We start from the raw sequence: 24,795 nt of genomic DNA, 5'->3' as shown, positions 1-24,795 counted from the left end.
GGGTGCGAACTCGAGGGTTATGCGACAGTTTAGCTGGTAAAGTAAAACAGACTTAAATGTCAGTCATTGTGAACAATTGATAGCGTAGCTTCCGGTAAGTCACTGGAAATAAAGTGGCGAAGAGCGAGCAATGCGATACTGTTCAGATGTCACTGTGATGTGAGGCAGTTCTCTTTCCAAAGAGTGATACAATCTACTTCTCATAAATGTGCTGTGCATAAAATATTCCGGAAGTTTGTACAAGCAAACTTGTCAAAAAGTCACAAAGTAGGAGCAACACCTGAAGACTGCACATTGTGCCGTGGTCACATTTTTTCGCCATTCGCATTTGCGGCGGCATTAGCGGTGGTATCTATACTTGTCAGACAGTGGTTTCGCGTCAGTCACCGAAAGAGAGCCGAGGGAAAACAACGAAGGAAGTATTGTATCGTCGGTAGATATCCAGCTCACTCCTACAGCACCTTCAAGTGCAGAAGCCGCGCTCAATACCAATTGACTAGTTAAGCCTAAGAAATCACACAGCCAGCGAGAAGAACAGAGGTGCTCGGGAGGGTGCATTGGGGGGACATCAAATCACCGCAGGCTGGCAAACTATGCACTTTTTTGGACACTACTGATATAAGCCTGTTTGGCTTAAGTTCAATCCCTGAGAGTTTATGCCGCGTTGCTCTAAGTTTGCTCTACACTTTGCAGGGACCGCTAATCTTTACCACCGTTGTCCTCGCATACGCGCTTAATTTCTTTTTCCCTCATCGTCATTTGCAACTGGTGATGAGTGCCTGGATAACACATTACCCGGCTCGCGCTGCTTCCTATTTTGCTTCGAACAACGGTCAAACCTTATGCGCATCCAGTACACAGCTGCATCAAATTCGATTCATAAATGTCTGTATCAAATAAATAAATGTCTGCATCAAAAACTGGCTATAATTGCGGCGAAAAACAGCTGCGGCTATCCTGTCCATGAACTCTGCTAAATCTCGTCCGTCCACCCGGTTCTCCAGCGCTGCAATCTACGTTTGCCATCTGTTGTAACCCACTGCGTTATTCCAAGCGGCTCATATCCGGATTGCATGGCCTGCCCACGTTCGTATCTGCTCGTCTTGACCTGAACAAGGATATAATTACCTTACGCATATTTCCTCGACCGTTCTACTACGTTCCTGGCTTCAAATTACCGTTATGATTTTCCCTTCCGTAATTCACTGCGTTTTCCTCAGTGGACCTTGAAGCTCACGAAAAGCAACATCGAGATAGAAAGCTGCTATCAATGCACTGAAAATACGTTTCACGGAGTCTCATCCCATTGTTAATATTTTAACGATCTTCTTCTCGTGGTCACGATATCCGCTCATCCTTCGACCTACACAGATGGATTAGCTTACCACTTGCAATAGATCTTGCATATTTTAAGCTCTTTATTTTTTTCTGGCTAATAAATAATTTCGGGGAGCAGAATAATAGGTAGTGTACAATAAAATAAATACCACTACAATTACCTGATGCCGGCCGCCACCATGATGTTCCGCAGTGTCTACGGGGGATGGAATAACAGGCTGGCAGTAATTCGAATATCATTATACAGGGTGTTTCACCTAAGACTTCCCATCATTTTTAAAGACCGACTATTTGTGTTACAAAAGCTTTTTTGTCATAGAACTGTCCGCAGTCTAGCACAACCGAATACAGCTACGACGTGCTAACTAGCAAGCCGGTTAACTAATATTAAGTGGCTAACTTTTTGAGTACTAGAGCTAGCATTCTTATTTATTGAGAGGTTTGTATCCATATCAGTTTTCAAAATTTCGTTAACATGGTAAGCTCGTTGCTGTGGCTCAACAAATTTCGGCTATTTCTACGCGTTACGTGCACTGCAGAGGTTGCTTTGCCTGCCAGCGTCTCGAAATTGCATGTATTTGGCTCGAAATAGCCAAGATTTGTTGGGCCACAGCGCCGAGGGTAAGTGCACTTTCGAAATGATAAAAACTCATATAGATATTGACTCATACGGTGGGCTACACGGCTCTCAATAATTCTGGAGCCTAATAATAACAGTTTAAAAGTTAACCATTCAATATCAGTTAATCAGTATGGTAAATATCACGTCTTAGCTGTATTCTTATGTATTATACCGATGACAGTGCTGTGCCGAAACAAGCTTTCATTTAACTGAAAAATCCTATTTTTCAAAATTTTGTTAAATCTTAGGTGAAACACCCAGTATGTATTCCCATACGTTGCACTGCATAGTCATGCCGTTTTAAAAAGAATTTTGTTGTGCCCTGTATGCAGCACCTTCAAAATTATCTCATCGAATGAATATAGCAGCTGTGCCTATGTAGCCAAACGCCAAAGAGCAAGAAAAAGCGCTTAAAAGAAAGTGTTTAATTTACTTTCGAAAGCCGCAATTTTATCCGCATAAGGATATTAGCAGATCTGTAAGTGGGGACCGCCTTACGCCAGTATTTGATGTTGTGAAGTTTGTTCAGAGCTGAGTAGCAGCTACATTACTAACAAGGGCGGACGCATACATCCTTGGACGCAAAACCCAGCGCCCTTAAGTGCTAGCAATGATAGAGTCCTGGCGTTACTATTACCGGACCTTGACCATGAATTTTAGTGTCAGAGGAATTGATAACGGAATTAAAGAGATAGAAAAATAGTCATGGCAGGTTTCTCCTAAAATGTGACGGTTGCGAAGGGAACGCAACTATTGAAGGAACTGGAAAGATGAAGCCTTTTGCAACAGTGAAAACATAATTTCTACGTTCGAACAACGCTGTTACGCCATCGGCTAACTAGTTACATTCTACAAATGGCGAAACGACACTTTACCAGAAGTGCGTCGCGAGCGGTCTAACTGCGAGGCTTGAAGTCTGGATATGGAGGCGAGGCCGCATGACCTCATACGGCGGCGCCTACACGCCAATGCTGTAAAGAGCCTGGTCTGTGTGCTCGTTTCCCACTGATGCAAACAGACGAACGATGCTCTTTTGTGTGCAATAGGCGCGGCAGCTGCGGGGATGCTAACGCACCGATGCGAAGGCAGTCGCATCTGCTCGTCCACTCGCGCTAATCGTTCCAACGAGATCTAGATTACCAGAAGAGGAAAGCGCACGTACAGACGTGTCACTTAAGAATTGGGTGAGGCGCGCGCGCACTACACCACTTTGTAGTTCTAAGATGTGGATACTGTACAGATGGGACAGTTTGTTGCTTTCATATGCCACGTTTTTTCACTGATGAGTATTTAACGTGGCCTAGCTGACATACGCAGCGGATAGGCGTTTTCGCATTTCGCTGCAATCATGATGAGGCCGCCGAGACCGAGATTCGATCCCTCAAAATTTGGTTGGGAGCAGCAGCCCAATTCCGAAGCCACTGAGTCACCCCAGGCAGTATACATACATCAAGAGAGCCTTTAGTGTCACTGTTGATGTGCTCCACAAATAAAGGTGGGGAAAATACCGATTAAAGTACACCTTCAGGTGGAGATAAACTTCTGAACTTTAAAATATAACGGATCAAGAAAGGTACACCACCCTCTTCCAAAGGTACACCACCCTCTTCATCAGTGGACCTTGAAGCTCACGAAAAGCAACATCGAGCTAGAAAGCTGCTGTCAATGCACTGAAAATACGTTTCACGGAGTCTCTTCCCATTGTTATCATTTTAACAATTTTCTTCTCATGGTCACGATATCCGCTCATCCTTCGACCTACACAGATGGATTAGCTTACCACTTGCAATAGATGTTGCATATTCTAAGCTCATTTTTTTCTGGGTATTAAGCGCTTTTGGGAAGCAGTAAAACAGGTAGTGTAGAATAAAATAAAAACCTCTACAATTACCTGATCTCGGCCGCCACCCAGCTTTTCCGCAGCGTCTACAGGTGATGGAATAACATGCTCGCAGTAATTCGAGTATAATTATACAGGTTGTTTCCCCTAAGACTTCCCACCATATTAAACACAGCCTATTTGAATTACAAGAACTTTTTTTTGCATAGCATTGTACGCAGTCTAGTACAACGAATAAAGCTACAACGTGCTAACTAGCAGGCTGATGAACTAATATTAAGTGGCCAACTTTTTAAATACTAGTGCTAGCCTTCTTAATTATTGAGAGGCGGTTAGGCCAGCGTTAGTAATATGCATACCAGTTTTTAAATTTTCGTTAACATGGTCAGCTCTGCGCTGTGGTACAGAAATTTTGGCTATTTCTGCGAGTTATGTGCACTGCAGAGGATGCTTTGCCTGCAAGCATCTCGGAAGTCCATGTATTTTGGCTCTATATAGCCAAGATTTGTTGGACTGCAGCACCGAGGATTAGCGCACTTTCGAAACAATAGATACTGATACATATATTGACTCATACGGTGAGCTACACGACTCTCAATAATTCAGGAGTCTAACAGTAATAGTTTAAAACCTATCTATTTAATATAAGTTAATCACCATGGTAGTTATCACGTCTTAGCTGTATTCTGATGTATTATACCGATGACAGTGCTATGCCGAAAAAAGCGCTCATTTAACTGAAAAAGCCCAATTTTCAAAATTTTGTTAAATCTAGGTGAAGCACCCGGTATGACTTTCTATATGTTGCACTGCATTGTCATGCCTTTTTAAAAGGGATCTTGTTGTGTCCTGTATGGATCGAACAGCTTCATAATTATCTCATCGCATGAGGACAGCAGCTGTGCCTACGTAGCCAAAAGAACGCCGAAGTGCTCGAAAAAGCGCTTTTATGAAAGAGTATAATTTCCTTTTGAAAGCCGGATTTTTATCCGCCTAAGAATGTTATCAGATCTGTAAGTGGGCACCGTCGTACGCCAGTATTTAAAGTTGTGATGTTTCTTCAGAGTTGACTAGCAGAAATAATAATACATCATTCGACGCAAAACACTGCGTTCTTAAGTGCTAGCTATCATAGAGTCATGGCGTCACTATTTCCGGACATTGACCACCAATTTTAGTGCAGCGGAGTAATTGATAACAGTATTAAGGAACTAGAAAAAGGCCCACGGCAGGTTTCTCCTCACATGTTAACGTCGGGATGGGAATGCCACTATTAAATGAATTGGAAATCTGAAGCCTTTTGCAACACTGAAAACATCATTTGTGCGTTCGCACGATGCTGTTACGCCATCAGCTAACTCGATATACTCTACCAATAGCGAAACGACGCTTTTTCACAAGTGCGCCGCGAGCAGTCTAACCACAAGGCCGGAAGTTTGGATATGGCGGCGAGGCCGCATGACCGCATATGGCGGCGCCTACACGCCTGCGATGTAACGAACCCGTTCTGTGTGCTTGTTTCCCACTCATGCCGACAAACGAACGATGCTCTTTCGTGTGCAATATGCGCGGGAGCTGCGGAGATGGTAAGGCATCGATGCGAAGGCAGTCGCATCTGCTCTTTCACTCGCGCTTATCGTTCCAACGAGATCAATGTTACTATGAGAGGAAAGCGCACGTACAGACGTGTCACTAAACATTGCGGTGAGGGAGATGCGCACTACACTATCTGGTAGTACTAATATGTGGATCCTGTACAGATGAGATGGTTTTGGGCTTTTTATGTCGCGGTTTGCCACTCGTGGGTATTCAACATGGCCTAGATGATATTGCACAGCGCATAGGCGCTTTCGCATTTCGCTGCCATCATGATGAGGTCACCGTGGCCAAGATTCAATGCCGCAACCTTTGGTTGGTAGCAGCAGCTGAACTCCGAAGCCACTGAGTCACCCCAGGCATTATAAATACATCAAGAGAGCCTTCAGTGTCTGTTGATGTGCTCCACAAATAAAGGTGGGGGAAATACCGATTAAAGTTCTACTTCTGGTGGAAATAAACTTCTGAACTTTAATATATAACGGATCCAGAAAGGTACACCACCCTCTTCCAATTCGTGCGTTCTTCTTTTCCTCTAACAAAATATAACAAAATCTTGATTTAAACATAATTTACTGCTTTATTCGTCAGTGCATCCCATTGCTAGTGCCTAAAGGCTGGTACCGTTATGTCTTAGCTTTTTTAGAGTTTAAGAGAACTGACAAGTTCTCTATTCGAGCAAATAAAAAAAACGTTAAAGAGGATAAAAAAGCGTTAAGGAGCTGCCACTGAGCTGCCCTGAAGAAGGCCTGCCTATGCAGCAGGGGATCTTCGCTGCGGTGAAAAACCCGCTAAACGGAGCAAAAGCTCTTAAAATACTTCTACTCAATAATCTCAGTGTGCGTCTTTTTTATCACGGTGCTTAAGAACTATCGTGCTCGTACAATAGCGGATGACGTGACTATGAATACACTTTCTAGATAAAAAGCTGGTGGAATGAGACCGTGTTTGCAGTGTTTCAACTTGTAATAAAGTTTAATTCAGATAAAATTAAATTTTTGAATAGCAGTTATGGAATGTTGAAAGGAAGCTTACTAGACATAATTTAAAAAAAACTGCTTGAAGACAGAGATATCTTTCCCTATTCTTTATGATCGCTTTTCTGGAGACTGTTTGGCGAGATTTGAATAACTAGTATTTGAAAGGCATATAGTTATCCTATCCTTACGCGCCGTTCAGCTGTTTATATATTTCACACATTTTTAATGGTTGAGAATTAACAGCTGAAATTGTGATCCAGCTCTAAAGGTATAACAATTAACTGTTGCTCATACTACTATCAGAATCATCAGAACGGTTAAAATGTTAACCATACCCCCCCCCCCCCTCCGCCAATTATGCAAAAAATAGGCAATTTTTACGTTTGTTGACTGTTTCCTTAGTGGACAACAACGAATATGATCTGCCTATCTCCACTCAATACACATACCCTGTTTTTAGTAAGGGTTAACTACAAAGAATGTCTTGAAGACAGTTTTTGTTAAATGATGAGTCCCAAATAAAGACGCTCTCGCTGGCCGCTTATTCTGTGGTTTTAAAGTAGGTGCAGCCGCACTGCCGTCATCTCTTCTGCTGAGAACTCTGCGACTACGCTGACATTACTGCTCTCTCTTCGCATGCGAGCTGAACTTCGTTGTGTTAAGATTCGCGTGTCCTGATGGCGAACCCAGTCCATCGAGTGGAACCCAACGTAGCAGATAAACATCAGTAGTGACGCACTGTCACATCGCCAGAAACGCGAACCAATGCATTGATTATTTAGGCGTCAGTTTCAGACCGCCAAGTTGTGTCTATCCTCATATATGGTAGATTAACAGCGCAAATGAGATGTGCTGTGAAGACCAAAAACACACAGTACGGGTGTTCTATGGCATCTATATTAGAACATGTTGTAGGGCTGGATGCCGTGATTCTTCAGACATGGTAAATTGCGGTCCTGTACTGTCATGGTAATGGTCTTCATCCTATATTGTGGGTGTCTTTTTTTCGTGAAACATGCCTCAAGAAACAAGAAAACATTATTATTCACATTCCTAGGGTTTATCAACTAACGCAGAGATCAATAGGACATATCCTCGCTTTTGCATAGGTAGACGCCCTCCACCCTTTAGGTCCCAGCTGATCCATTTTTCGTGATGTTTCCTCCTTTAATTTTGAAAAAAATGAAGCTGTTCAGAGTCAAGCACCTCCCATACCTTTCTTTGTATCTCGCCTTCCAATTGGGTTGTTTTATTTTCTAGTCGATCACATGATTCAAAAAGCGCAGAAGCGTATTTCACATTAGAACTGCTGTTCTTCGCAAAGTAAAACGACGCGCAGAATCAGGAGCGAGCGGACGCTGAAACTTTTTCACGTGAAAGCATAGGACTGAAAGCATGCAACCATATATGATAACACGGTTTTGTTCCGTTTCAAATGAACGGAGCGCTTCACTCTATAGGAAGCTGGAAAATAAATTCAATGACACGTACCTTAGCTTAGATATATGCTATTATGTGTTCATTAAGCCGGCTTTACAGTCTGTACTAACGAATGGTGCACTTTTCTTTTTGTCCGTTGTATGTTCTGCAAAATGCCACCACGTTAGGCACGCAGCTTCAGCTCTCTACCCTAACCAGCCTGCCAACTTGCAACGCCTTCTGTCTCCTTGAGCATTTCCTGATAATTGGTGAAATACCCCTCTGCCAACTATTAACGCGCAATGTAAAAATCTTTATTTTTATTTACGCAAACTTACGGCGTGTCGTCCCCGTTGGCATCCCTGTAAACGATGTCATACTCCGCCGTGGTGCCGTCGTCAGAGAGGGAAGTTCTGTCGTACCTCTCACAATACTTCGTGGACTCCGGGTCGGATGTAACGTACACGTTGAACGCGGGGAAATGTGACAGCACCTGAGAAGATATGCACATTTTACTGGTAAAGACAAACACAGGCAGCGCATAATTTTTGCAGCTTGTTTAATTGAAAACTTGCCAGCAAAGTGGCGCAGCAGTTCTAGCTTCTTCCCTCCTGCTCTCGTAGCCTTCAAACTGCTGTAAAATACTGCCACGAGAGTACATACCTTTAGTGCATGGCCGAAAAAAATTATCCAAGAAGGATACTAAATTTACGCTGCTTTTTCACCATACATAAAAAATGGCTGGCGGTTTAGCATTGTTTAGCATAAAATATCGTGTGACCCACCGCAAAGGCTCAGTGGTTAGCGCGCCCGGCTACTAAGCAGGAGTTTCCTGGATCGGCCGCGTTTCGATGAATGCAAAACACATGAAAGGCGCCCGAGTGCTGTGTGATGCCAGTGCTCGTTAAAGATCAACAGGTGCTGGAAATTATTAGGGCGTCAGCCTTTCTCGGGTTATGAGTGGCGGGACGGCAGTTGAAGACGGATTCTGTCTGCGCGAACTAGCAATTACAAGTTTTATCGTAAATAAAAAAAATGCACAACTTGATTAAGCAACAGTTAAAGAAATTAAAAACAAACAGAAGTAGAAACACAAAATGAAGCAGTAAAGAAATGGAGAAAGAGGACAGGGAAAGAATTTCGCATTTCCGCTCATAAACAGACTGAAGTGCAATCCTCCAGTGAGAGAGCATACCTTTATTAAGGAAATAGGATGACCTGAAATAGTTTGTGAATAGCGATATTTTTTGGTGCGCGTCCGTATAGCCCGCGATGCCGCAAGATCCCACCGCCTCGAGAGTCTTGCGTGCGAGGCCAGCTTATAGTGTCCCACTCGAGCACTCGATGAGAAAGATTTCCCAAGCCTCTTTAGTGGAGGTGGGGTGGGGAGGAAAGTGGGGACTGTATTGACCGGCCCACACCACGTGGGATAGAGAACAGAGCTCGTGGCAGTGTAGGCACAAAGTATTTACTTTCGGGTCATAACGAGCAGCCATGGTAGGACACCAGTTGGTGTTCGTCTGATGCTGTCGCAGAATGCGTTCGTCTGCCTTCGTCAGTCCCTTTGCCGGTGGAGAAAACCAGTGATGCCTGTCTTAGTAATGGTCGAAGATTTCTCGAAACCGCAGAAGCGGTCTGCTAGGCTCATCGGTTGGGGAGGAGGCGGCAGTAGGTGCCGGGAGGATAAGCGCACGGGAAGCCGCATTCGCAGCTTCGTTAACACGAAGACCCTGGTAGACCGGCACCCACACGATTCGTCTAGACGTGGACGCGGAGTCTTTAACGGCGTTGTAGAGTGTATGTCAAATGCTAGTGGATAAACCTCGCCTTTGACACAACTCTCGCAAGCGAAAATAGAGTCTGAGATGACAACGTTTTCATTGGGGTCTAAGACCGCGAGGGTGATAGCGACTTCTTCAATCTGGTGGGCATTCTCAGAGCGGAAGGAGAGCCCATTGGTTTGCAAGTTGTGGTGGCCTACGGCTGCCGTGTGGTTGCCCGATGGAGTCGGAACATGAGAATGGCTTTTCAGGAAAAAATGATGCTGCAGTTACTGTCTCTCATCTCGGTGGACACCCGAACCACGCCGTAGGGGAAGGGATGAAGGTGCGAGTGAAAGAGAGTCAAAGAGGTGCCGTTGTGGACGGCTCCAGAAAAATGACAGGATTTCAGTAGCTCGGACTTGGCTGGGGAAGAGCTGCAGCAAACCTGTAAATATTCCGGAGCCGTCCACAACGGCACCTCTTTGTCTCTTCTTTCACTCGCACCTTCCTTCCTTTTCGTACGGGGCGGTTCGCGTGTACTCCGAGAAGTGAAGAAGTCAAACCGGACATTATTACGATACAAGAACCGATGGGACCCGTTAGTTTACCAGGATACAAAACCATATCACAAAAAAACATACCACACAAAGCAGCAATGACAGCCACGCTAGTGGGTAACGAACTCACGGCCATTCAGCATGAATTCGACGATTCTCAAGCAGACTACACGCTCACCGAAATTATTCCCGCCAGAAAGAGGCAGGGGAGCCTATACGTTCTTAACCTATACAGCTCCCCAAAAGATTAATCCAGAGAAATCCCGGCATTACTAGAGTCCACCACGAAATTAGCCAAGAATGGGCAGCTAGTGATTACGGGCGACTTCAACGCGCCACACGTAGAGTGGGGATACCAGAAGTCAAGCAAGAAAGGCAACATCCTCTGGAACAAAATCCAAGGATTAGGACTCTCGCTACTTAACGATCCTAGCACAGCGACCAGAACTGGCAACAGCGTTAGCCGAGACACCACCCCGGACCTCACGCTAGCCAGGAATGTGCAGAACCCCGCCTGGCGAAACACAGGGACGGATCTAAACAGCGACCACTACATCCTGGCCATTACCCTTCGCACCGAGATTCCGAAGAAGGGCTGGAAGGTAACGAAATTTACAGACTGGGAAAAATTTCGGAAAGAACGGGATTAAACGGCCCCGACTGAAATCGAAGACATCCAAGATTGGGTTAGATCAATATGTAAGGATGTAGAGTCGCACACAAGCGAAATAACAACAGACGCCGCACAACCTAACCTCGATTCAAGATTGGCACACATGTGGGAGGCAAACAATAGTCTTATGAAGAGGTGGAAGAGACAGCGACTCAACAAAAGGCTACGAAGTCGAATCGCCCAACTCGAAAGAGAAATTGAACAATATGCGATAGAACTTACACGGCAACAATGGTATCAAACCTGTGACAGCCTGAACGGACAACTGGGTAGTAAGAGGGCATGGCACCTGCTCCGCCACCTTCTCGACTCCACACAGTCCAAGTCGGCTGCGCAAGGACAGCTCGCTAAAGTCATCCATCAACACCCCGGGGACGAACACTACTTCTTGGACCTCCTCAGGGACAAATACCTAAATACCGCATACGACGGAGAAACGAGCCCACAGTATTCGGGACAACCAAATCCGCAGCTGGACGAGCCGTTCAGTGATGCAGAAGTCTGGGCAGCGCTGGGCCAGCTTAGAACAACCTCAGCGGCAGGACCAGATCTGATTACGAATAAGGTCCTCCGTAACCTGGACCTGAAATCTGTCACTGCAGTCACAGATTACTTCAACGTATGCTGGGAGACAGGAATCATTCCCAGCAGCTGGAAACATGCCCGAGTGACATTTATTCCAAAACCTAACAAGAAACTCAACGTGGACAACCTAAGACCCATATCCCTCACATCCTGTCTCGAGAACCTCATGGAGCACGTGGTTCTGAACAGACTACGGGACTGCACCGAAGACCACAACCTCATGCCACACTCCATGGTGGGCTTCAGAAGAGGACTCTCCACCCAAGACGTCATGCTCCAGCTATCACGTGACATACTCGACCCCTCTATTAAGAACCCAAGAGCAATATTGAGCCTCGATCTCAAAAAGGCATTCGACAACGTGTCACACAATACCATTCTGAAACACCTATCCGACCTCAACCCAGGCGAACGGGCGTACAATTATGTTAAAGCCTTCCTAGAAAATATAACGGTGGAGATCACCATTGGACCACTGAAATCCACCCCAAATAGGCTCGGTAACAGAGGTACACCACAAGGAGCAGTCTTGTCGCCCTTCCTCTTTAATCTGGCTTTAATCAAGCTTCCAGACAGGCTCAACGCAATTCAAAACATTCATCACACTCTGTACGCAGACGACATAACTATCTGGACGAACCGCGGCTCCGATGGACAAATTGAAGAAGCTCTCCAAGCAGCGGCTGAAACGGTTGAGTTGGAGGCAAGGAGAGCCGGCCTCGAGTGTTCCCAACCAAAATCAGAACTCCTAATCGTACGGCGGAGCAAGAAACCATCAGGCGCATCGCCAACATCAGGCGCATCGCCAACAAGAGACGAGGCATGAAGGAGCACGACCTATACAAACTCCTTCAAGCATTCGTCATCAGCAAAATTACATATGCCTTCCCATATCTCCATCTCAAGAAAGTAGAACAAAAGATCGATACCCTATACGGCATGCATACAAAACGGCGTTGGGCATTCCTAAATTCACAGCCAACGAGAAACTCCTCGCCCTGGGAGTACACAATACCTTTTCTGAACTTAAGGAAGCCCATCTAACAACATAGACGGCTCGACTCTCCAGCACTGCAGCGGGCAGAATCATCCTGGACAGACTTGGCATCGAAGGGGAGCCTATGGCGGACCATCCAGGCCCCGTTCCTAGCCATATCCGAAAAAAGATAAAAATATTACCTCTACCCAAGAACATGAACCCGCAAACCCAACAGGGTCGGCGGGAAGCAAGAGCCAGAGCTCTGCATCGACGCTTGCAGAGTCTTCCAGACGTCATCTACGTCGATGCAGCCAACTACCAAGACAGCCCCCACAGATTCGCCATCTGTGGGGTATCTCATCCTCAGGACCCGGACCCGGCCACTCCACTCATGGCAGCTACAGTATTTACCAAGAACGCGGAAACCGCGGAAGAAGCTGCAATTGCAGCTGCTATCGCCTTTACGGACGCTACAACCATCGTTAGCGGTTCCAAATATGCCATTGCGAACTTTGCCAAAGGCCGCATCTCACTCACGGCCAGAAATATCCTGGAAAATGTTAAAGACACATCCCCCCTCCGAGACATTGACCTGATATGGGTCCCGGCGCACGCCGGAAACCCCGGAAACGAGGCCGCCAACGCACAAGCTCGAGTTAAATCCGGCCGAGCAGTAGACGTTCCGAACCCGGCGGCAACCGGTGAAGCGCTTACCTCCTATCACGACCACACCACCCATTTTAGACTCGCACGTAGGCAGTTCCCGCCGCCGCACCCCTCCCTGTCTAGGGAGCAGCAGGTGGCGTGGAGAAGACTACAAACCGACTCTTTCCCCAACCCAAATGTGTACTCGCACATATTTATTACAACTTCCAGCCCTAACTGCCGCTTCTGCGGTGCAAAAGCTACTTTAGACCACATAATCTGGGACTGTAAAGCACATCCCCCACCCCCCTATCTCATGGCTGCTCCCTCACCTGACGCGTGGCTTTCAGTAAAGGTCAGCGACGACCGAGGCACTCAAGTCAAGGCTGTCGAATGGGCCTGTGCGGTACGAGACCTACATGGTCTGGACCTCACTTACTGACCACGAATCTACACTTTCTTTCAATAAAGTTTTTACTCACTCACTCACTCCGAGAAGTGAGACATTTACTGCCCTATCTCCTTTCCAGCAAAAAAAAATTGTCAATTTTCAACACGAATTTCCGCAGGTGGCCACCACCGCCACGTACTTCAAAGCGCGACAGAGGTTAGTGTCCCATCGCTACCGCGGTGGCTCAGTGGTTAGGGCGCTCGGATACTAATCCGAATTACCCGGTTTCGAACCCGACCACGGCGGCCGCATTTCGATGGAGGCGAAACGCACAGGCGTGCTTGTGCTGTACGATGCGAATGCACGTTATAGATCCCCAGGTGGTCGAAATTAATTCCGAAGACATCCACTACCGCGCCTCTTTCTTCGTCTCTTCTCTCAGTCCCTCCTTTATCCCTTAAAAAACAGCACGAATAAGTTGTCCGCCGAGAAGTGAAACAGGTACTGCACCACTTAGCCCACTTTATAAGCTTGCTTTCTGCACCTGCAGTCAGGCAAATGGTACTGTTGAACGCACTATGTATTGCGCTGCCAGCTCATGAGTCAAAGCAAAAACATTTTGAAGTGAAAAGCAAGTGACGTCATGCACGGTGCAGTTTCTCTCCATCTCTCTCTTCCTGGGGGGCGCTGCAAGCGTTCGTCACGAGCGGACGTGCGATTCATGGGCTCCGTTGACAATCTTCGATTGTGGCGGATTAGAATATTGGATCACCATATATTTATCATCCACGAGTTGCCTTCAACGCCTGACACGGCCTGGTACCACCAGTGAGCCTGTGAGTGCCACATTTTCGGCGCTACAGCCTGTCTACTTCTCGTCACCCCGTGAGGAGCGCTAACCCTAACGGCCAAGGGGTTGGGGTGCCTTATCGCCGCGGAGACGCCGGTGCGCCCGCGGATGCGCGGCATAGCGTTCGCGCAACGCGGGTCTAACGACGCTCGCCAGTGAGTGCTCCCGCTTCATCCAGGACTGCCACGACCACGATGACTTCTCTAAGAGGCTACGACCCGACGGAGATGGACTTCAGTCATGTACCAACATCCCAGCAGCAGCTGATGCCCCCGCAGGATCTCCCGAAGGACGGCAACAGCCATGGCTGGAACATATGGTCCCGGCGCAACAACGACAGAGCGGCGCAAGCTAAATCCACACCTCCCAAGGAAGAGCAGGAGAAGAAAGAACGCCGAGAGCCTCCTGCACCGAGACCTCCGCGTCTACCGAGTCTCAAGAATTTTCCATACAAAGTCATCATCCGACCTAAAACCACGGTGGATCTGCAATCTGTGGCTCCACGCTCCTACGATCTCGAATTAGGGATCCAAGCAGCCCTCAACACCCCTCTACAAGAAAAGCCAACGCTGCGCGTTGTTAGCCAGCAGAACATTATAATGGTGTGTACTCACTGTGAGGAAGACGCGTTCCGTCTCGCCAAGCTTAATTGTCTGTACCTCGACGGCAAGAGTATAACGATCACCGCCTACGTTGCCTTGCCAGAGGATGTTTGCAGGGGTGTAATACATAATATCAAGCCTGAAGTGAGTAATGACTCTATCTTCCAAGACGTCTCCTCACCCAGCCATACAATCCTGGGAGCGCGCCGACTGGGCAAGACTACGTCTTCAGTCATCGTCTTCGCCGGGCAGAAGGTTCCCTTCACGGTAAACTACGGGTGGCCAGAGCGCCGCTGCTACATCTACCGTAAAACGAGGGCTGCTTGTATCAACTGCGGAACGCCAGGTCACCGAGCAGACGTCTGCCCGAAACCCAAGGGGGCTGCTTGCCAAACCTGTGGAACGCCGAGTCCAGATGAGACGCACGAGTGTACACCCGTTTGCGCGCTGTGCAAGGGTCCACACAAGACTTACGCAAAAGACTGCAAGGAGAAATTCCAGAGACCGCTGAACAAGAACACTAGTACCGCGTCATCAAACGCGTCATCAACAACAAAACTTGAAGATCAAGAAGGCAGGAGCAGGACGAGGCAGAAGAGGCAGCCTACATCGCGACGGCGAGGAGTGTCGTCATCAGTCTCCCACTCTCGTTCCGCCTCTCGCGGCCGTTCGAGCTCAAGACGCCGGGCAACAGGCTCCAACCAGAACGCCAGTCAAGTGGAGGCGGGTAAAGAACAAGGGTAGGAGAACCTCAACAAGCCCATCGGGGCGCTGAAGAAGACGTCCTCGGGCCAGCTTTCAGATTCGAAGGTGAGCTTTGCAGAATGGCCTCCCCTTCCCTCCTCCTCCCCTCAGAATAACACGGAGTTAGCAGCACTCAAAAACGAGATAGAAAGTCTGAAAAAACAAGTGACCGCTTTAACAATCCAAAACCAAGAGCTTAAGCGAGCAACTACTAACGCAATAACGCCGGTAGCTCAGCCGACTCCTGAAAACCAAAAACAGCAGGCAGTACCTAGCTCCCAGCCTGCCTTAGGCGAGGTCTACCAACAAATCATCCAAGAACTGAGGTCCTTCAAGGAGGAGTTTCAAGCTTTTCCAATTTATGTGAACGCTCAATTCCAAGACATTCGAAATCAGATTGCAAACAACCGACGATACACGGAGACGGCAATTTCTGGACTTCGGAAGGAACCTGCGTATAAAAGGCATAAGTCGAAATTCGCTCGTACAATGCACGTGGACGAACCATCCGATACGGATTCAACATGCCAGCCAAACCTAGAGTAAAGATCTGGCAGTGGAACTGCCGGGGATACAGGAGAAAGCAGGCTGCTCTTAATCTCCTTCTATCTCAGGAATCTGACCCACCGGCAGCTATCCTAATTCAAGAACCCCACCTAATGCCTATGAAGCTCCAAGACTATGTGACTTATCAGCACGACCAGTTAACTGCCATGTTAGTGCACAAATTATACACTGCCATATTGCACGACACTTTCGAGCCGGATGTTGCGCACTGCTATATAACTATTCTTCCTCTCCAGAGAGGAGCGGCAAGCACGCACGTATTGAATGTATACAGCCCTCCAAAAGACAGGAACGGAAAATTGGGTTCCCTCATAAAGAAATTTCTGACCTTAGCGGGCCATGCCCCCTGCGTGATTGGAGGCGACTTCAACGCACCACACCCTTCATGGGGCTACCCGGCGGCGACACCGAAAGGCAGAAAACTAGAAGAAGTAGTGGCGCAAGAGGGGTTATCGATCCTCACCGATCCCACTTACCCTACGAGGCTGGGAAACAGTGTCAGTAGAGATACATGTCCTGACCTGACGTTCACCAAGAACATACAAAACGCCATTTGGAAGAATACCGAACAGCACCTGGGAAGCGATCACTTCATACTCTCTCTGGAGATAAGCACAAACGCGTGCAAGCGCAAAATAGGTATCGCAAGAGTTACGAACTGGGACAGGTGGAGAAAGGCCCAGGCATCTACTGCAAATACTATTACCGACCTAGAGGAATGGGTTAAAGATGAGGTGCACTCTTTGAAAGCCTTTACAAAAGAGGTCTGCACGACAGAAGATTGCCCAGCGGTCGATCCGCACCTTCTACATTTATGGGAAGCGCGGCACTCATTGACAAAGAGATGGCGCAGACAACGGCTTAACCGCAAACTCAAGAAAAAAATAGAGGAGATAAACAAAGAGGCAGAATCCTATGCCATATCCTTAACCAGACAGAACTGGCATTTGCTCTGCGATGGTATTCAGGGGAAGCAAGGTGTGTCAAAGACTTGGAAGCTCCTACGTGTCCTAATCGACCCCAGCAGCAGCAAGTCGGCCACTAAAGACAGGCTCACGAAGATCGTACACACCACCCCGGGTACGGACACAGAGTTGATCGAAAAGCTCAAGACCAGGTATCTGTGCACGGACCAAGTCGTGGAACAGCCGGAGTATCCTGGACTGCCAAATCCCAAGCTGGACCTCCCACTCACGAAAGAAGAAATCAAAGCAGAAATCGCGGCCATGAGAAAAAATGCAGCTCCAGGTCCAGATCAAATAACAGCGAAGCTCTTATTTAACCTCAGCGATGACACCATCACCGTGCTGGTGGAATGCTTCAACGAGCAGCATTGGGCTACAGGAACGTTACCAATATCCTGGAAGACAGCCGAGGTTCTGTTCATTCCGAAGGCGAACAAACCCCTTAAACTGGATAATCTACGACCGATATCGCTGACCTCGTGTTTGGGGAAGCTCATAGAGAGGGTCATCAACACGAGACTGAGTAGATACTTAGAAGAAAACAACCTCCTACCTAATACTCAATTCGGCTTTCGCCCTCACCTATCGACACAGGACGCCCTCTTGTACCTGTACAAAGACCTCCTTGAGACACCTCTCAAGTCACAGACAAGGGCGATCCTGGCACTTGATTTGAAAGGAGCGTTCGATAACGTTCTACATAAAAACATCCTGCAAAGCCTCGCCGATACCAACTGTGGCGCAAGAACCTGCAACTATATCAAAAACTTCTTATCAGTCAGGCAAGCCACTATAAACTTCGGTGGAATAAAATCAGATCCCATCACTCTAGGCCCGAGGGGAACTCCGCAAGGGGCGGTACTGTCACCCCTCTTGTTCAATTTGGCTATGAAAGATCTACCAGGCCTTCTTTCCGAAATCCCCGGCGTCAAACACACATTATATGCGGATGATATCACTGTCTGGTGCAACTCGGGGAGTGACGCCGAGATCGAGGAGCGTCTTCAAGCAGCAGCCGACACGGTGGACCGCTACGCCAGGGAGAGAGGTCTCCAGTGTGCGCCGGAAAAGTCCGAGTTGCTAATCCTGAAGAACCCGAGGACACCCCTAGCGCAGAACATCTCGGTGTATATAGAGAACCACCCAGTACAGAAACCCACGGAGATCAAGATACTAGGGCAGTATATCCCGCAGGGGCGACAGAACACCACCACTATGAAGAAGCTTACAACATCCACCGAGCAAATCCTCCGCATGATACATTGTATCCGAAATAAACACCATGGCATGAAGGAAAGGGACACCATCCGCTTAGTGCAAGCTTTCGTGATCTCTCGGATAATGTACGGGACGGCATTCCTTAACCTCTCCAGGTCGGAAATTGAAAAGTTGGAGGTACTCATCAGGAAAGCCTACAAGACGGCACTGGGGCTACCAAACTCCACGCCAACAGCAAAGCTCATGGCTCTAGGAGTACATAATACCCTCAAAGAGATGTGGGAAGCACAATGGTTCTCACAACTGAATCGGCTCGCACTCACAAAACCCGGCAGAGAACTGCTCGATAAAATCCATGTTAATCTGCCCTATACAATTGACCAAAGGGAAGAGGTTCCACGCGATGTGAGAAGACGCATAAACGTGCACCCCATTCCGCGGAATATGCATCCCGCATATAACACCGAGAGGAGGAAAGCAAGAGGTGAATCCCTGCAGAAGAAATGGGACAAGCAAATTAACACCCTTTACGTGGACGCAGCAGGACCAAATAATGGAGTCATGACTATTGTGGTCTCAACGCCTTCAGGGTCGATGGTGAACTGCGCCTCGGTGAAAACATCTAACCCCACTCACGCAGAGGAGGCAGCTATTGCATTAGCTGTAGCATCTAACCCCAACGCCGTTGTGCTCACTGATTCCCAGAACGCCTGTCGAAACTTCAATAACGGATTAATTCACAAGTCAGGGTTGTCATTGCTGACTAAGCATCCACCCAACCAGGTCTCAGTAATCTGGTTCCCCGGTCACCTGGAACTACCAGGCGGAAACGAAGCCGCCCACAGGCATGCCCGAGCTCTTCTATACCGGACGTCTCCCCCTGATGACCATGAAGGGTGCCGCGACCTAATAGGCTTAGCAGTGTATGCTGACAATCTTGCGCCATACAGAACAGCCAGAAAGGAGTACCCAACACCACACAAATCCCTCAACAAGTTAGAATAGAACACCCTTAGGAGACTACAAACCAACACCTACCCAACACCAGCTAAATTACACCAGTGGTACCCTACACTATACTCTCCACAGTGTCCACATTGTGGAGCGGTAGCTAACCTCTACCATATGGTGTGGGCATGCCAATATAATCCCTTAGTTGACCCCATTCCCAACCCCTCGGAGGAGCAGTGGGAGGCTATTCTGCTCAGCGATGATCCTGACCGTCAGCACTGGCTGGTGGGGAGGGCCAGCGCAGCAGCAGCAGCCAGTGGACTACCGGACTAGGCGGTCCACCCACATGTTCGGAGAACATTGAAGAAATAAAGACGTTTGTAATCAATCAATCAATCTCTCTTCCTTGTGACTAGTGCGTGTGCGCCACTAGTAGCTCCGAGCCACAGGTGTCCCGCCGCTGCGCAGCTCCGCGCCTTTCCTCAAAACACAACTTTCGATTTTCAGTTTTCTCTTTCCTCTTTCTTTCTCTCCTTTATCTCTTCCTTTACGGCGCAATTCGGGTGTGCACCGAGATATGTGAGACGGTTACTGTGCCTTTTCCTTTCCGCAAAATCCAAACAAAACGAGTGAGCCAACGGCGTTCATAGAGTTCATTGGCGTTGACTTTGCAAAGACAGTTCATTTTGAGGAACGGAAAGGCGCACAACCGGCTCTGTGGGCCACTGGAGACCTCAATCTCGCTTTTTCTTGGTATAACCTGGAATAGCTGGGCTAATCGACATTAATTTTTAGAGCTTCGTTAGATCTCATTTGCAGAGATCAAAATGAAGTGAACAAAAACCTCTTCTAACCACGATAGAGGCAGAAAACGTCAAGAGAAAGATCGGCACGGCCCGCCTAATGGATTGGGATGCATTTCGACCACACAGCCGACAGCTACAAAGCGAAATCACCACGATAGAGGAGTGGTGCCAGCAGCTAAAGCAAATACAGGAAATGCACATGCAAGAAGTAGATACAAGGGAACAAGTACTGGAGGTGGACAAGCGGCTACTCGGGCTATGGGAGGCAATACGCGGGCTCACCAAAAGATGGAAAAAACAGAAGCTGAATCAGAAGCTCAAGAAGAAAATTGCGGAAATCACAACTCAGGCGGAAGAGTACGCGGCACAGCTAGCCAGACAAGGGTGGCAACAGTTCAGCAGCTCGCTGAACGGAACACTCAGCACGGCTAAAACGTGGCGCATACTTAAAGCCCGCCCTTATGGATCCCACAAAGACTAAGGCCGAAAGCAGAAAGGAGACTCAGAGACTCGTACACCAATACGAGGGTAACGACGAGCAACTACTCGAGGCGGTAAGAACAAAATGCTACGGCAAGAACGCACCCGAAGGCTACGACGGGGAGTACCTAGGAATAGAGAACCCCGGCATGGACAGACCCATAACACGCGAGGAAGTCACCGCGGCAATGAGGGCGATAACCAAGAACACGGCAGCGGCAGCTGACAGAATCAGAAACTCCCTGATGCGCAACCTCAGCGACGAGGCGACGGATCAACTAACAGCGTACCTCAACACACTGTGGAAAGAGGGAAGAATCCCAGACGAGTGGAAGCACGCCGTAGTGGTGATGATCCCTAAACCGGGCAAGAATCTGCAGATAGAGAACCTCAGACCCATCTCTCTCACCTCATGCTTGTGGAAGCTCTACGAGAAAATCATCACGAAACAGATCCAACTACACCTAGCAAACAAATGGCTATACCCGCACAGCATGTTTGGATTCAGAAAAAACCTATTGACACAAGATGACCTCCTACAGATCAAGGAGGAGGTCCTCGAATCAGCACCCAAAACGGGCGAAAACATAGTCATGGCCATCGACATCAAAGGGGCCTTTGACTATGTCAGCCACGCAGCCGTCATGGAAGGGCTGAATAACGCCAACTGCGGAAGAAGGACCCATGACTACGTGAGTGCCTTCCTGACCAACCGAACGGCCACATTAGGACTTGGGGACTTGAGAAGCGATATCTTCACTACCCCGAGCAGAGGAACGCCACAAAGCTCCGTCATCTCGCCCATATTATTTAACATAGCGATGATTGGTCTAGCCAAGGAAACTCAGCAAGATCGAAGGTATACAACACGCAATGTACGCAGATGATATTACAGTCTGGGTCAGGCAGAAACACAAGAGAAACTGCAAGAAGCAGCAAGCTGCGTGGAAGATTATGTTAAAGAAAGGGGACTAGCCTGCCCCACGGAGAAATCCGAGCTCCTGAGAGTAGGAAGACGCCCCACCCAAGCAGAGCTAGAAGTGAAGCTCGAGGGACAAAACATACCAGAGAGAAACATGATACGAGTCTTGGGCATGTGGATCCCAGGAAGTAATAAATGCAGCCACACGATCAGCCTGCTCCAAACGTCAACGGAGCAGGTGAGTCGTATGACAACCAGGGTCTCCCAAAGAAGATACAGAATGAAAGAAGCTGATACGATAAAACTGGTCAGAAGTCGGGTGGTCAGCAGAGTCACCTACTCGCTCCCGTACCACCCCATTAACGAGCAAGAAAGAGAAGAAGCTGACACGCTCTTAAGAAAAGCCTACAAGACGGCGCTACACCTGCCTAGAAACACGCCAAACGACAAGCTGCTGCAGCTGGGGCTCAGCAACACCTTCAGTGAACTAGCGGAAGCACAACTCATGACGCAGAATTCCAGACTGCGAACGTCAGCCGCCGGCCGAGCACTCCTAAAGAGGTTGGTTACGACAGGGAAGGGCATTTTGATCGACCCGCCGATATCCCCGACAACATCCGTAAAACCCTCCAAGTCTCTCCTATACCAAAGAACATGGACCCGAATCTCCACGCGGCTAGGAGACAGGCGCGGCAAGATTATGTGGAACGCCATTTGGCTAAACTATAAAACACAGTGTACACGGACGCAGCACTTTATCCGTGGGATAAACGCACAAGAATAATCAATGCCGCCGCAGCAGTCGTGGATTACGCCGGCAAACCGATCACATACGCAACCCTACGGGGCCATACGGTAGCAGAGGGGAAGGAAGTCGCTGTTGCGCTAGCGGCGGCCGAAGGCTATCGGAGAAACAAATCACTGATCATATTAACCGACTCGGAATCCACATGCAGGAACTACGCGCAAGGTAGAGTCTGCAAGGCGGCCCTAAGAATCCTCCACGAAACAGGGCTCCCTAGCCAAAACTTAACCCACAAGATACTCTGGATACCGGCACACACGGAGATAAAGGGAAACTCAAGGGTGGATAGATTAGTTTGCGAGATCACGATCCGAGCTGAGCTGTTGGAGACCCTGGAGAACCCTACCATAGTAGAGCCAGTATATGGGGAGCTGCCAAATTGCTAGAGCGGACAGAGGCTCAAGCACCCTCCGCCACACAACAGATTAACACAAGAGGCAGTGAACTGGCGGAGACTGCAAACAGGAGCATTCTTCAACCTATACATCCTACACAAAATGTACCCTGCACAATTCAGGGACACATGCCCGTGGTGCGGGCCATCCCCCATACTATACCATATTACATGGGAGTGCGAACGCAATTATGCATTCCACAAACCCAAAACCCCGAGTGCGGAGCAATGGGAGGGTCTGCTCATCAGCAGTGACTGCACAGCCCAAAGGGGCCTTGTGCAGCACGCACGCGAAGCAGCAAGACTCAGCGGAGCCCTGGAATAGGGGCCCGACCTTGCGAAGAGGCCAGACGTCCACGATGAAGACGACGGCCCACCGCTAATCTCATTGAGATTTCAATAAATGTTTTTCTCTCTCTCAATTTTCAGCTCCTCTACTCGGTTTGATAATTCCCGCAAGTGTTATTTTCACCTGATCGTTTTAACAGCCGCGTACAAACAGGACGGCTGGCGCATCATTTGTTATTAAACTTTATGAACGCAAGTGAAAATTCCACACCACGAACTCATTGCATTACGGCGATAGATACTCTCTCCAGTTCAATTCGTTGCTTCGAGCTGGCATTGCTTTTTTACACGGGGCTTCAGCCTCCCTCGAACTCACCGTCGTCCGCGTTCTTGAAGTGTGTCTGCTCCTCTCCGAGATTGGTAGGTTTAAAGCAAAAATCTCGGCTTCTCGCAAGCAAAGCTGAAGGTCAAATGACGCTTCACTTTGACCCCTAAATTAATAAAAATAATAATTGGTTTTGGAGGAAAGGAAATGGCGCAGTATGTCTCATATAATGTTGGACACCTGAACCGCGCCGTAAGGGAAGGGATAAAGGTGGGGGTGAAAGAAGAAACGAATAAAGAGGTGCCGTAGTGGAGGGCTCCAGAATAATTTCTACCACATGGGCATCTTTGACGTAAACTGACATCGCACAGCACACGGGCGCCTTAGCGTTTTTCCTCCATAAAAACGCAAACGCCGCAGTAGGGCTCGAACCCGGGAACTCCGGATTAGTAGTCGAGCGCTGTAACCACTGAGCCACCGGGGTGGGTATTAAAGATCCCCACGAGGTCGAAATTATCCCGGAGCCCTCCACTACGGCACCTCTTTCTTTCTTCTTTCACTCCTTCCTTTATTTTTTCCTGTTCGGCACGGTTCTGGTGTCCAATGAAATATGAGACAGATATTGCGGTATTTCCTTTCCCAAAAAACCAATTATTGTTATTATTATTACCACCAGTATATCTCTCTCTCACTTCCGCCACATACCTCAAAGCAGGATTGGGGCGTCCACTGACCCAGGGAGCCAGTTATGCGTTCCTTCTTTCTTCAAAATCATGTGTGCCTAGAACGTTGTTAATGCCAAAGCCAATGAACAAACAGAACGCCGAGCTTTTTTTAGGATGACTGCGCAATTCCTAGCTAACAAACAGCTGCCATTGTTTAAGAGCTGTGTCATGAGTGGAGATGAATTAAGCATCGATTATATTTTGCAGCTAAATTAGCACGCCTTTCTAGTTGAATCGCTGCAGACTTACGCGCTGGCTACGAAGACATGGTGTAGCGAAGTGCAGAGACCGGCTCCATCCGCAAGACAGGACATGCGCAACGCTATGTCGCCGTTCAATATACAGCTCCTCTACTCGATTTGATAGTTCCCGCAAGTATTGTTTTCACCGGATCGTTATAACAGCCGCGTACAAACAGGATGGTTGGCGCATCATTTGTCATTAAACTTTATGAACCCAACTGAGAATTTCACAGCACGAACTCTCTCCCGTTCAATTCGTTGCTTCGAGCTGGCATTGCTTCTTTACACGGGGCTTCAGCCTCCCTCGAACGCACCGTCGTCCGCATTCTCGAAGTGTGCCTTCCCCTATCCGAGATTGGTAGGTTTAAAGCGAAAATATACGCTTCCATCAAGCTAAGCCGAAGGTCAAATGACGCTCCAATTTGAACCCAAACTGAAGGCTCTCCTTAGATGTGGCTGTGTCGTCATACCACGCGACTTACCGCTTGCTCCTAGGCCAGCGCTCGCCGCCTACACACCGCAG

At 48.1% G+C, this 24,795-nt stretch overlaps 1 protein-coding gene across 1 annotated transcript in view; it reads right to left on the bottom strand.

The window, feature by feature from the left end:
- Positions 1-24,795, bottom strand: part of LOC144134832 (uncharacterized) — an 80,006-nt gene that overhangs the window by 1,218 nt on the left and 53,993 nt on the right. The window contains exon 5 of the mRNA XM_077667656.1: positions 8,134-8,288. Within this exon, the coding sequence (XP_077523782.1) occupies positions 8,221-8,288 (68 nt within the window). The 3' untranslated portion in view covers positions 8,134-8,220. The remainder of the gene's footprint in view (positions 1-8,133; positions 8,289-24,795) is intronic.

Source organism: Amblyomma americanum, chromosome 5 (assembly GCF_052857255.1).
Source record: "Amblyomma americanum isolate KBUSLIRL-KWMA chromosome 5, ASM5285725v1, whole genome shotgun sequence".
NCBI classification, from domain to species: domain Eukaryota; kingdom Metazoa; phylum Arthropoda; class Arachnida; order Ixodida; family Ixodidae; genus Amblyomma; species Amblyomma americanum.
This window is presented reverse-complemented; position numbering and strand designations above follow the sequence as displayed.